Source organism: Tiliqua scincoides, chromosome 5, assembly GCF_035046505.1.
Source record: "Tiliqua scincoides isolate rTilSci1 chromosome 5, rTilSci1.hap2, whole genome shotgun sequence".
In the NCBI taxonomy this organism is placed as follows: Eukaryota; Metazoa; Chordata; class Lepidosauria; order Squamata; family Scincidae; genus Tiliqua; species Tiliqua scincoides.
The window spans coordinates 140772082-140785244 of NC_089825.1; the positions used below are offsets into that span (position 1 = coordinate 140772082).

A 13163-nucleotide genomic window follows, 5' to 3' on the forward strand; every position below is an offset into this window, starting at 1 on the left:
AGAGGGATTTGGGATCAACATCAGGAACTTAGGCCACATCCTAATCATCCTCCTTAGCAGCCTGGCCTAATTATGGTTCTGCTCGGCCTAACAATTTAGCTGGCCATATCTGAATAGCCCCATTGTAGTGGCTGAAGCAGTGCTTGGAGTAAGGGAAAAAATATCCCCTTGCACTAAGTTGCCCCACAGTCACCTCCAACCCTGCTTTGGATACAGCATAGGCCAGGTGGCCTACCTGTTGCAGCACAGGTTAGGATTGGGTTGCCTGAAACTTGACTTCCAACCCGACTTGTTCTAAGCTGCTGTTGCAGATAGCCTGATATTCTTCCTAGACTGCTCTCGAATTTCTCCTAGGGAACTTTCTGTGCTGACCCAGAAGACTCATTTACAAGTCTTGTGCATTCACATGTGGACACTGCAAAAGAGAAAAAATATTAGCCATATGACACCCTTAACTGAGAGCCAGGGTGGGGTTGAGGCTAATGTCTTGGAGTTTGACCAGGAGAGCAGTGGCGTCACTAGGGTTTGCGTCACCCGGTGCGGGATGCCAGCATGTCACCCGCATGCAGTGGGCGCGGCAATACCCCAGGTGGTGGGCATGGTGATGTACCATCACTCCGCCCCCACTGGTTTTTTGGCTGTACCTTTTGATAGAACAAAGATAGAACACATTCTGCATGAAATTACGCATTGATTGATATATAACATGATGGTATTCTTCTTCCAAATTATGATTTAAGTGATTTTGGTCACTAATGGTGTCACACCCTCCCCCAAGGGTGTCAACTTACTAACACCTTATTGCAGCAGTTCTCAAACATTTAGCAATGGGACCCACTTTTTAGAATGACAATCGGTCCAAGACCCACCAGAAGTGATGTCATGGTGGAAGTGACATCATCAGGCAAATTAAAATAAATAAGTATAAATAATGAAAGTAAAACAAATAATTAAATAAGCAGAAGCCAGCCCTGGTCCACTAAGTGAATTTCCTCTATAGCCTGCCTGCAATAACACCCCCCCCCTCCAAAATCAGTGCCCAGTTCAATTTAATAACTTCTGTTTAAACCAGATCACTGTCAGGATCCGCGTTGCTTTGTAAGTCTCAAAAAGGTTCACCTTATCAGCTGAAGCTTCTGTTTTGATACTTTTTAGTGGGGGGGAGGCTCCCTTCTGGAGCACTTGTTTAGCTCCAGGTGCATAGGATCAGGACCATTCTGGTAGCCTTGGACTCTCCTTCACCTGATCTTCCACACCAGCCAAGGCACGTTTGCTTACTTGCAAGTAAACACAACCATGAGGCTTAGTTTATTTTCCATAGGGCTCAATAAATTCATCTGCTTAGAGGGAGGGACTTCCTTCTCTGGTGTTTTTGGGGGCTTCATTCATTGGATCAGGACCATTCTGGTGTTGTTGGATTCCTCTCAGCCTGCCCTTTCTGATGCACTAAGGCAAGTTTGCCTACTCACAAGTAAGCATGTGATACGGCTCACTTTCACTTTTCATAGCGCTCCATGCATTTTTTGGTTTCCGGTTTTTTGGCCATAACCTTTGATAGAAAGGTGATATTTCAATCTGGTTTTTTGCATTGCCTTCCACTTGAAATTCCACACCCTACGGTATATAACATGATGGGGTTGCTCCTAACCACCACAATTCTACTGCATCACCCCCAGTGTGCGTCACCCCCCCCCCGTGCACGTCACCTGGTATGGCCCGCACCCCCTAGCGACGCCACTGCAGGAAAGACAGAGGTTGAGGTCCTCCTCAGTCATGGAGCTCAGTAGGTGTCCTTATACCAGGTGGTATCTATCTCACAAGGCGTGTACTTCTTGGTACCCTTAAATATGCCTCAGAAGTTTTGATGCGACACTGAGATTCTTGGTGGAAAGGTGGGGTAAAAATTAAATACACAAAACTACTAATTTTGCTGGCTTCAACTCAACACCTGGGGGGAAAGGCCCTTGATTGCACCCAGGCCTTATAATCCCTATTGCATACAAGTTCCAAACCACCTTAGATTTTAATTACCCCGTTTGGGACCAGAGAGCAGGCAGCTCTCTCCAGGGTGTTGACAATTGTGTCATTGCTAAGGCAGGACCTCAGACATTGTTCATGGTGGGTGGAATCAACAGACTGTGGATTGAGGGAGGATAACATAAAGGAGATTTCAACTGGATTCCTCCTCTTAGTTTCAAGAAACATTGAAATCGGTTTGGGGGAAACAATATTGGTCCTTGAAAAAATCAATTTGCATTTGCATGGATGGACATTTTTCATTGTCATGCTTCAGTTGCTTTGTTTCCATATGGATCTTCTGGACCACAACACCTTCTGTTTCTGACTCTTTCCTTTTCCTTACTCCTTGCTTACTCCTTTCCTTCATTTCTCCTTACTCCTTTATTTCTTGCTCCATTTTTTCTCATGCTGGTGAGTAGTTTTGAAGGACTGTAGAGGATGCAGAATGGCTTAGGGATGATGTGCTTCTAGCTGCCACTGAAGACATTTGCGTCAAATCTACTTTGAATTACTCAGAATTGAATGGCTGGGATGCTTATAGATTTGGCGCTCTTTGTTCTTGAGTCTACTCGTTTATGGAATTTTGTCTCTTTTTGTTGCATGTTCATGTTCTGAATAGTCAACATATGATTGCCACATTTCAGTATGGTTGTGTTTAATGTTATGAATTGCAATGACTGGCACTAAGCAGTGGTGTAGCTAGTGGGAGTACAAACCACTAAGTTTTGCAGGGAGCCATGAAAGTGGCCTCACCCCTCCCCTTCAGAGCCATTCTGGGCCCTGAGAGCAAAACAGAAGCATTTGTGACCTAGAATGGCTCTGAAGGGGAGGGACCACTTGCATGCTGAGGTGAGGTTCCTTGCAAAACTTTGTGCATTGCACCCCTTCTAGCTACACCACTGCTACTAAAGCTACTAGTTCCCTATATTGACACTACAACTGCTTAGCTTTCTGTGCAGTTCTGAAAAAAAGCCTATTCAAACCAAGTAGCAGCAGTCATCAGCATTATTGGAACCATGGGTGCCAGAGGATTGCTGCAGTAGTGATCTTTTCCATGTTATTCATTGCATTTTTATCAGCCTTAGAGGAAAGGATTTTCAAAGCTGCAGCACACTAGTGTGCCACAAATGTTCCACAGGTGTGCCGTGGTAGTTTGGGGAATTCATTTATTGCATAAATATAATTTACTAAGAGGGCCATGTGGGGATGGCAGCCACTCACCCCATTGTCAAAAGACTGGTGGTGTACCTTGACAATTTTATAGAATCATAGAGTTGGAAGGGACCTAAAAGGTCATCTAGTCCAACCCCCTACCAGTAGCAGGAAATCCTCCTAAAGCATCTTCAGCAGGTGCTTGTCAAACCTCTGCTTGAAGATCTCCAGTGAAGGAGAATTCACCACCTCCCTCGGAAATCTGTTCCACAGCCAAACTGCTCTTTCCATCAGGAATTTTTTTCCTGATATCCAATCGGAATCTTTTCTCTTGCACTTTGTACGGATTGGATCTAGTTTTACTCTCAAAGGCAGTTGATAACAAATGTGCCCCTTCTTCCATATGACAGCCCTTCGGGCATTTGAAGAGCACTATCAAATCCCCTCTCAGCCTTCTCTTCTCCAGGCTGAACTCACCAAATTGCCTAAACCTTTCCTCATAGGATTTGTTCTCCAGCCCTCTGATCATCCTCGTCACTCTCCCCTGAACCCACTCCCGTTTGGCTGCATCTTTCTTAAAGATTGTCTAGAATTGGACACAGTACTCCAAGTGAGGACTAACCAATGCAGAGTAAAGCAGAACCACAACTTCTCATGACCTGGAAGCTACGGTTCTACTAATGCAGGCTAAAATTGCATTTGCCTTCTTTGCAGCCTCATCGCACTGCTGATTCATGTTCATCTTCTGATCCCTCTCACATGTTGTGCTTTGCCAGTGTGCCATGAGAGGAAGAGGATTGAAAATCACTACTCGTAGAAGTTCAGGTTATGAGGAATGGTAGTGTAACCTTGTGAGCTGCTACCTTCAGCATCCAAAGCATCTACTGATGTAAAATCCAATCTCTGAGAGCACTATCTTATGCACAATCTACTCAAAAGTAAGTCCCATTCTGTCCATTGAGGCTCATTCCCAGAAAATGTGGCTCAAATTGCAGCTCAAGGCTTTGTGAAAAGCATCACCTGCATACCTACAGCACAGGGACAGACATTAGGACTCTAGAATTCAGCATCATGAAAACGTCATTAAACATTGCAAGGCTATGAAATAGGTGGACAAATCTCAGAAAACACAGTAGAAAAATTTCCAACAAGCAGAGATTTATGTGGATTGCATAACCTACAAAATCCTCTGCAGTTCTTAAGTTTAGCAGAAGGAACTAAAAGCATACCCCACACACAATTTTTAAAATCTATTTCTTTCCCTGTTTGTTCCATCCTTATTTTTTTTGACTTTGGAAAATTTGTTTATATTCAGCTGCTTCAATGTTTTGGACACCTTGACCTCACATAGGGCTGGAAAGGTAGGGTAAAAATGTTTTAAAATTAAAAACAAAACAAAACATGAGGATTGATTGGGCTGCAAGAGAAATAATTTGGAGGTTCTATGAGTTTCAGGGAGAGAATATGCCATGGTAAGTGAGGTGACCAGGGCCTGGAGCATTAACAGTGTCCCATTTGTTTTTTCCACTAGAACCAGCCATCAAGATGAATGGGTCCACAGTTACAGAGTTTGTACTCCTGGACTTCTCCTGCTCACGCCCTGTTCAGTTTTTCCTTTTAACGGTGGTGTTGACCTGCTACATCATCATCCTTCTGGGAAACTTGCTTATTATGGTGACTGTGTGGTCTGTGCCCAGGCTCTTTCAGTGCCCCATGTACTTGTTCCTTTCCAACCTGTCCCTCCTTGACATGACTTTGGGCTCATTGGCTGCCCCAAAACTAGTGACTGACCTGCTGAATAGTGGCGGCACCATTTCTTACGGAGGCTGCATGTCACAAATACTTTTCTTCCACTTCTCTGCCAGCACAGAAATGTTCCTCCTCTCTATCATGGCCTATGATCGGTATGTGGCCATCTGCCACCCATTGAGATACACAACCATCATTAACCACCAATGTTGCTTCAGTCTCCTCCTACTTTGCTGGACAGGGGGACTCATTCATGGCATTTGTCAGACAGTAACAATGGCTCAGTTACCATACTGTGGATCAAATGTGTTGGATAATTTCTTCTGTGACGTCCCACAGTTAATCAAGCTGGCTTGTTCAGGCATCTATGTTGCTGAGATACTCATAGTGGTCAATGATGCTGTGGTAGCCCTACCCAGTTTTCTGATCTTGCTGCTTTCATATGCCATCATCCTGGCCACCCTGGGTGGCCGTTTTGGGAAGGGTGGTAGTAAGGCTCTGTCCACCTGCAGTTCCCACCTGACGGTAGTTGGCCTTTACTATGGACCCATGATCTTTGTGTATTTGAAGCCCTCCTCCAACAGCCAGGCAGACAAAATGGTTGCTGTGATCTACACGGTGGTCACACCTGCCCTTAATCCCCTGATCTACACTTTGAGGAACCAGGAAATGAAGGGAGCCATGGGGAAGTTGAAAAACAAGTGTAAACGCCTCTTGTTGCCTCAGAGGTGGTAGATATGTGAAACTTCCTTTCCCTGCAAGTGATATTGTGAATATGAGACCTAACCATGTGTTACCAGGTATCTTGTAATAGTATTAATAGGTGAGACTAACAAGCATTGATGTACAGGTCCAGCCTATTTATTCACAGATTTTTTTATACAGGGAGTTGACTCAACACAAATGGCCACTGCAAATGAGAAGGAATGTGCTGATCCCTGGAGAAGGGTAAAAATGCATCCCTTTAAAATCAGTTTAAAAAACTGAACAGTCCTTTAACAATAGCCTCCTTAATGAGAGAGAGAGAGAGAGAGAGAGAGAGAGAGCAGCTGGCTGACAATCCATCAGTCCTTCTCTCTCCCAGGCGACCCCTCCCTTCCCCCTGAGCAGGTGAAAGAAAGGTGATCACTGCATTGGTGAAGGGAGGGGCTGAGTGAAGTTTTCTATGTGCTTGGAGGATGACTGATTGATGGATTGTCTTCTTAATGACTCTTATGTTACATCACAAAGGTCAGCAAGGCTGTTTTTAAATCACCAGAGCAAAGAAACTTTGTTTTTTAAATGGATTTGCTGTAGTGTGTTTTTTACCATCCACATGAGTGCTTGGAACGGAACCCGCGCGAATAATGAGGCTCAACTTGTGCATTGTTGGTTATATTGCAAATTATTTTATTTAAACTGAGTTTTATAGAAAGTGATCTTTTGTGTTTTGAGACATTTTTTCTATATAAACTGCTGAGTGCAATTATACAGAACAGTGAAACTCCTTTAAGAAATGAATTAAATGCAATAAGTAAATAAATAGTTTGGCTCCCAAGGTTCTTGGTAATTTTAAATCTGCGTAAATGTATCCCTTTTTGCTGAATTGTTTGGTCCCAGCTTTTTGCTTTTGGATGCAATACTTTTGATTATATTCAGTTGTATAGCGATAGAGGAACATACCAAGATCCAGGAACATTCCAAGATCCAGGTCTACAGAGCTTGCATCCTGAGTACACTTCTGTACTGCAGCGAGTCATGGACTCTTCACTCACAACAGGAGAGGAAACTGAATGCTTTCTACATGCGCTGCCTCTGACACATCCTCGGCATCACCTGGCAGGACAAAGTTCCAAACAACACAGTCCTGGAACGTGCTGGAATCCCTACCATGTATGCACTGCTGAAACAGAGACGCCTGCATTGGCTCGGTCATGTCGTGAGAATGGATGATGGCTGGATCCCAAAGGATCTCCTCTATGGAGAACTTGTGCAGGGAAAGCCCCCCAACAGGTAGACCACAGCTGCGATACAAGGACATCTGCAAGAGGGATCTGAAGGCCTTAGGAATGGACCTCAACAAGTGGGAAACCCTGGCCTCTGAGCGGCCTGCTTGGAGGCAGGCTGTGCAGCATGGCCTTTCCCAGCTTGAAGAGACACTTGGCCAACAGTCTGAGGCAAAGAGGCAAAGAAGGAAGGCCCTTAGCCAGGGAGACAGACCAGGGACAGACTGCACTTGCTCCCAGTGTGGAAGGGATTGTCACTCCCGAATTGGCCTTTTCAGCCACACTCGACGCTGTTCCAGAACCACCATTCAGAGCGCGATACCAGAGTCTTTCGAGACTGAGGGTTGCCTACAGCGATAGAGGGTGCAAAGCACACACTTTTGCAGGGAACTTCACTGTGGTGTGCAAGGATCTCAGCCCCCTCCTCTTCTAGCTATGCCATTGGCTATATTTGATAATCACCAACACTCCCAGCAAAATTTATTGACATTAGCAATATACTAACCAGGGTACATGCATACTGAAAGCACTGAAGGTTCCCTTAGGGTTAGGGTGTGTTGTCTGGAAGATGAATTAATGAATCCTCTGTCACAACCATTACAAATTAAACATGTGTGTCTTATTAGCTATACAACTGTTGATCCTGACCATATGACAACTATTGACTTCTCAACATGCATAATTTGATGCCACAAGACGTGGTGGACGATGGCTTCCAAGTCAGAGATGGTAGTAGGAAAGGATTCCTGCAGGACGTGGCTATCATGGCTGAAAATGAAACCATAAGAGACAGAATCAAAATTCTCAGGCTACTAGTATTGGAATAAGTAATAAGAATATTGCACTACTCATTATGCTTCACTTGTTAGCTTTATGGAAAGCTCTCCTTCCTGACCCCTGTTGAATAATTTGTACTAGATGGACATTTGTTGTGATCTAGCAAGACATAATATCTCCCCCTCTTCCAGCAGAAGTAGCTGTGAAGCTCTACCCTAAGCTACTGGCTGAAATTATATAATGCTTTCTAGCTGGAATTGGGATCTTGTGGTTTAAGGGGCAGCCCTACCCCATCTCCCATCCCACCAGTGGAATGTGCATTCCAGTGGAGGAAAGAGGAGGATGCCTGCAGACTCGCCTTCTTTCGGCAAGTGCTGTGAGGCCACGAGCATAATCACTGATGGCTTGGCACACTAATCAGCAGAGCTGACTGCACTCACAGGTCCTGATGAATCTTAGTGGGGATGCGAAATGGAAGGGATAGGGTGGGAGGAATGGGGACATGTCTGGGTGGAGAGGGGGGCAGAAGGCAACTAGAATGAGTGAGGGAGAGGGTGGATTTAGTGGCACTCTCATGAAGCCAAATCCTACCCTTCTCCCTTTTTGCTGCTGTTAATATACCTTGGTCCTTCCTGGCCCTATCATCAAGAGGGTGGTCTTCCTGTTCAGGGGACCTGAAGCCTCATGTCAATGCTCCTTCTAGTAGGTACATTTACTGATTTGTTTGTTTGTTTACTACATTTATACCCAGCCTTTTCTCTCCAAAGGGACCCAAGGCAGCTAGGTTTTTCATTCCTTCACATATCCCTGCTTGCCACAGGGAGCTCTGGAGGATCCCAGTCTCTCACAGATAAAAATATGAATGGTAGGAAAGGTTAGAAGCAGCAGCAGAGGGTTTTTTGTCCCTGGACATCTTGCATCAAGTGGTCATGGTGGGGTGTTCAGTGAATGCCTTACTGGGTCTTGGCAGATGCGTGAACATGCTATGGATCAGTCATGCAAGTGGCACAGCCTGGTCATGAGTTCACATCCACTACCTTTCTCAACCCCATACCTTCTCATGTGCCTCCTGGATTTGGAAAGGAAAGTTTGAATGGTTTGGAAGAAGAAGTGGAAGGCAGGAGAGTGATAGACTAGAACATTTTCTGGGAGACGTTCTGGTTCTCCCCTGCCACCCTTTCCACCCATCTCTTCATCTACTTCCATTCCCAGAGTGGGAAAGACAGCAGGTTCTGTGGTGGTATCTCTTCACACTTGCTGAAGTCTCACTGAAGAAGGGCTGGTAGTAAAATGAATGCCCTATTTCAGGTTAGAGAAGATCTTGGGTCCCCTTGCTCATCTTTAAGGATCTCCCAGATGTTTGGTTCTAGAAAAACACCAAAAATCCCCCTAATGCCCAAGTTCCTCAGTGGATTGAAGAGACTTCCAGATGAGTTTGTTCATAGTGGCTTTGGCATGTATTCGTCCATGAACATCCAATGGCGTCCCTTTTTTGCTCTGCTGAATTGTAGAAACTAAACACTTTGTTAAGATCACATTGCATTTGCATGTATTTATTGCATGAAGTGCAACACTGGTCCAGTAAAAGCTTTGAAAGCGAACCTGTATCAGGCTGTGGCTAAATTACTGGACTTAGACCAGAGAGACCCAAGTTTGGTTTCATGCTCAGTTAGGTGATTCTGAATCAGCTGCTTTCTCTCAGCCTAGCCTACCTTACAGGGTTGTTGTAAGGATAAAAGGGAAGGGAACCACGTTTTGCCACCTAAGGATGGGTGGTGTACAAATTAAATAAATGACCTGCACCAGCTTCTGGAAAAAGAAGTTGAAAAAAGTACGCAGGTGCTTAAAAGTTATGTTGTTTACAAGAGCTTCAAAATCTTTCTCATTTGTAATTGTCCCATTTGGGACTGAACAGCAGATGGCACTGTCCAGGATGCTGACATCTTCATCGACTTTAGAAAAAAGACTACAGACTTTGAATATACAGGTGAAATGCAAAGACCTCCAGATAGCAAGGGTACTATAACAAGGGAAACATGAAGGGTTGCGTCCTCCCAGTTTCCAGAAGAGGTGAAAGATATTGGGGAGGGGAGAATGAATTATCAGTTCAATTCTCCCTTTGCATAGTTGCATGGAGAAACTTATTCTCATTCTCTCTCAGTTCTCTCATTTTCATAAGAGCAACATCCTAGACCACACCATCTTCCACCTCCCTCTGTTTCCTCTTGCACACCTGCATTTTTTCCATCTCCTTCTTCCATCATATTTGAGCTTTCTCGAAAGACCTCAACGTTTGGAATATGCAGGATTGCCTTGCAATGAAGTCTTGACCGCTGAGATGGACGCTACCTGCCCCAGATCCTCCTTCAATTGCAACAAGTGTGAGTATTGCAGTTATCTCCTTTGAGTTTGTGGACTCTTGAATTTGTTCGTTTTCTTTGGTTGTGCCTCTTTTTGCACCTTCAGGCTGTCTAAATGTATATAGGTATATATTTATGGCAATGAGTCAGAAAGGATACTGCTAGTGTTATTAGTACTAATGATAATCTATTGTATTGAGGAGCTGCTTTTCAGTTTGCATCACTCAAGTGTCTTTCATTAAAAATAAAATAAAATAAATCATAATAGAACCTAAGCTGACACAATGAATGGAAATGGTAGATTTTGAACAGCCAAATGCCATATCAACTGACAAGATGAAATTGCTTTTTTTTAAATAAAAGAATTTTGAGCTGTAGAGGAGTTTATGTTCTTTTTTTAAACTCTTAATACCAGTTTGTATTTACACTGCAATTAATTCAGGTAGTGTAACTCCCAACGACTCTGATATACAGAGTGCTCAGGACAACATGAACATTCCAATATTGGAGGCAATATTGAAAATGGAATATAAACAAAGGCTGTACATACAGTGGGAGTAAGTCCTACTGAATTAAGTGTGCGAGATTTGGCACCGGGCACTCTGTCATCACAATCCTATGTGTGTCTACTCAGAAGTAAGATACACATAGGATTGTGCTTAAAGGGTGACTGGTGCCAAAGCTTATACATGGCTACTATTTAAATGTGAAGGTATTTCGCTTCGTCATTATCACATTTATTTGTATTAAAGCTGTTAGCGTTGTCATTGCCAAATATGTTGTCCCATCTCACTTCCATCCATTCCTGTTTCCTTGAAGGTCTCCAGTTTTTTCCTTCAAAGCTCCAGATTCCAACTCTGGATTTTGACCCTACTCAGCACTCCTGGGTTCAGTCTGAGACTAGCTGACCGCCCTTTGGGATTTTTTTTTTTTTGCTGCCAGCCAGATTTAAAGCTTGATGTTTTTCACTTACCCCAGCCTGGCTTTTGGTTGGAAGTATGTGTGTGGGGGGGAGGGGGGGAGGTGTTTTATTATATTAGCTTTGTCCCTTTCCTTTGGTCACTTTTGGCAGTTCTGAAACTTGGTCTGAAATACTGAATGTGGTAACACGAGTTCTATGCAGGAGTCTGGAGTTTAATCTCAAAACTACGTACAAGAACTTGTGCATTTTCTTTGTAGTCCCAGATGGCTAACAGTATCCTATTTGCTTCTCCCACTAGAACCAGCCGTCGAGATGAATGGGACCACTGTCACAGAGTTTGTCTTCCTGTTGTTCTCCTGCTCCCGCTCAACCGAGCTCCTGCTTTTAACTGTGGTCATGATCTGCTACACCACCATCCTTCTGGGCAACTTGCTCATTGTGGTGACTGTGCGGTTTGAGCCCAAGCTCTTTCACTGCCCCATGTATTTCTTCCTTGCCAACTTGTCTGTCCTCGACATATCTTTGGGCTCAGTGGCTGCCCCAAAACTAGTGAAAGACCTACTGAACCACAGCAGCTCTATTTCTTATGGAGGCTGCATGACCCAGATATTTACCTTCCACTTCTTTGCAGGTTCAGAAATGATCCTCCTCACTGTCATGGCCTATGATCGCTATGTGGCCATCTGCCACCCACTGAGGTATACAACCATCATGGACCGGCAGCGTTGCCTCAGTCTCCTCATAGTTTCATGGACAGGAGCTTTTGCTCATGGCATTTTCCAGACTATGGTCATTGACCAGCTACCATTCTGTGGACCAAATGTCCTGGACAATTTCTTCTGTGATGTCCCACAAGTGATCAAACTGGCCTGTGCAGACATCTATGTTGGAGAGATACTCTTGGTGTTCAGTGACACTCTTGTAATTCTACCTTGCTTTGTGACCTTGCTGATTTCATATGCCACTATCCTGGCCACTCTCTGTGGCCGTTTTGGGAAGGGTGGTAGGAAAGCTCTCTCCACCTGTGGCTCCCACTTGACGGTAGTCAGCCTCTTCTATGTGCCTTGTGTCTATGTGTATCTTAAACCTTTTTCCATTTCCCAAGGAGACAAGATAGCTTCTGTGTTCTACATGGTGGTCACCCCTGCCCTCAATCCCCTCATCTATACCCTGAGGAATGAAGAAGTGAAGGGAGCCATGATGAAGTTGAAAAATAAGTGTAAACTTCTCCTGTTGCCTCAATAGGAATAGATGTGGAGATCTTCCTTTTCCTGTTGGGCATATAAGCCCTAATATTAACTGTCAAGAGAGCTTCCAATAGCCTGCTTTCTCAGAGCATTTTGAATTTGTATGTACGTTTTACTACTGTATTTGGTGGATTGCCCAGTTCATAGACTTTGCTCGTGAATTTGCTAAGTTGAAATGGATGATGTCTGTGCATTCAGTACTATAGTTTCTCTTGCATTCCAGTAATACTAAAAGTCCCAAGCAGTGTCATTGATACTAGTAAAGTCCTAACTGTAGTGTGTAAATTAATGGAAAACTAGATTTTATTTATGAGGGTATGTTCCCACTGGAAAATTAATGGATCTTGCCTTTTATTCCCTCACATTATTTCAAATGGGAGAAGGATGGCATCCTGAATATCCAACGATATATAGATAGAGAGAATTGTAATACTCACTGTCAAAAACAAGTACAATATTATGCAGATGTCATGCCAACATCCCTGCAAGAAAATGAAATTTAGGTTATAAACAAAAGACAAGACTTCTTTAAGATGGCGCTAATCCTATGATCAGGAGATATGTCACTCAGACAACATCCAGGTTTTGTTTTTTTTTAATTGCAAGGCTTTTTTTATGAGCCACCTAGTGTTGGGGGGGGGCAGAGTGACTCTCCCTCCCCCCCAGCTGTGACTTCCTGTTCTGCCACTCTGTCCTGGATGCTCTCAAAGGAGCTGGTGCACTCCTGTACGTACTTTATGCATTAAGTATGGTATGGGCAGAAATCTGGCTAAATGATCCTGTTTGGAAGTGTTTGTAACTGATTAGTTACATCTTTGTTTTGAGTCTGATTTAAATATGATATGAGGGCAGGGTTATTTTCTGGGCATATTCAACAGAGGAGAGATCTGTGTTGCTGTCAAATGCAAAGCTAGAAATATAGGGGGCTGAGCCCCAGAAAAGAAGGTGGTGT

The 13163-nt window shown here is 43.9% G+C and overlaps 2 protein-coding genes across 2 annotated transcripts; both read left to right on the forward strand.

The window, feature by feature from the left end:
• Positions 1 to 4716: 4716 nt before the first annotated feature.
• Positions 4717 to 5655, forward strand: LOC136653940 (olfactory receptor 4Q3-like). Its single transcript, XM_066630804.1, has one exon. It carries the CDS (start codon positions 4717 to 4719, stop codon positions 5653 to 5655), a length of 939 nt encoding a protein of 312 aa, XP_066486901.1.
• Positions 5656 to 11276: 5621 nt separating this feature from the next.
• Positions 11277 to 12209, forward strand: LOC136653941 (olfactory receptor 4Q3-like). The gene has a single exon (XM_066630805.1). It carries the CDS (start codon positions 11277 to 11279, stop codon positions 12207 to 12209), a length of 933 nt encoding a protein of 310 aa, XP_066486902.1.
• Positions 12210 to 13163: the final 954 nt, after the last annotated feature.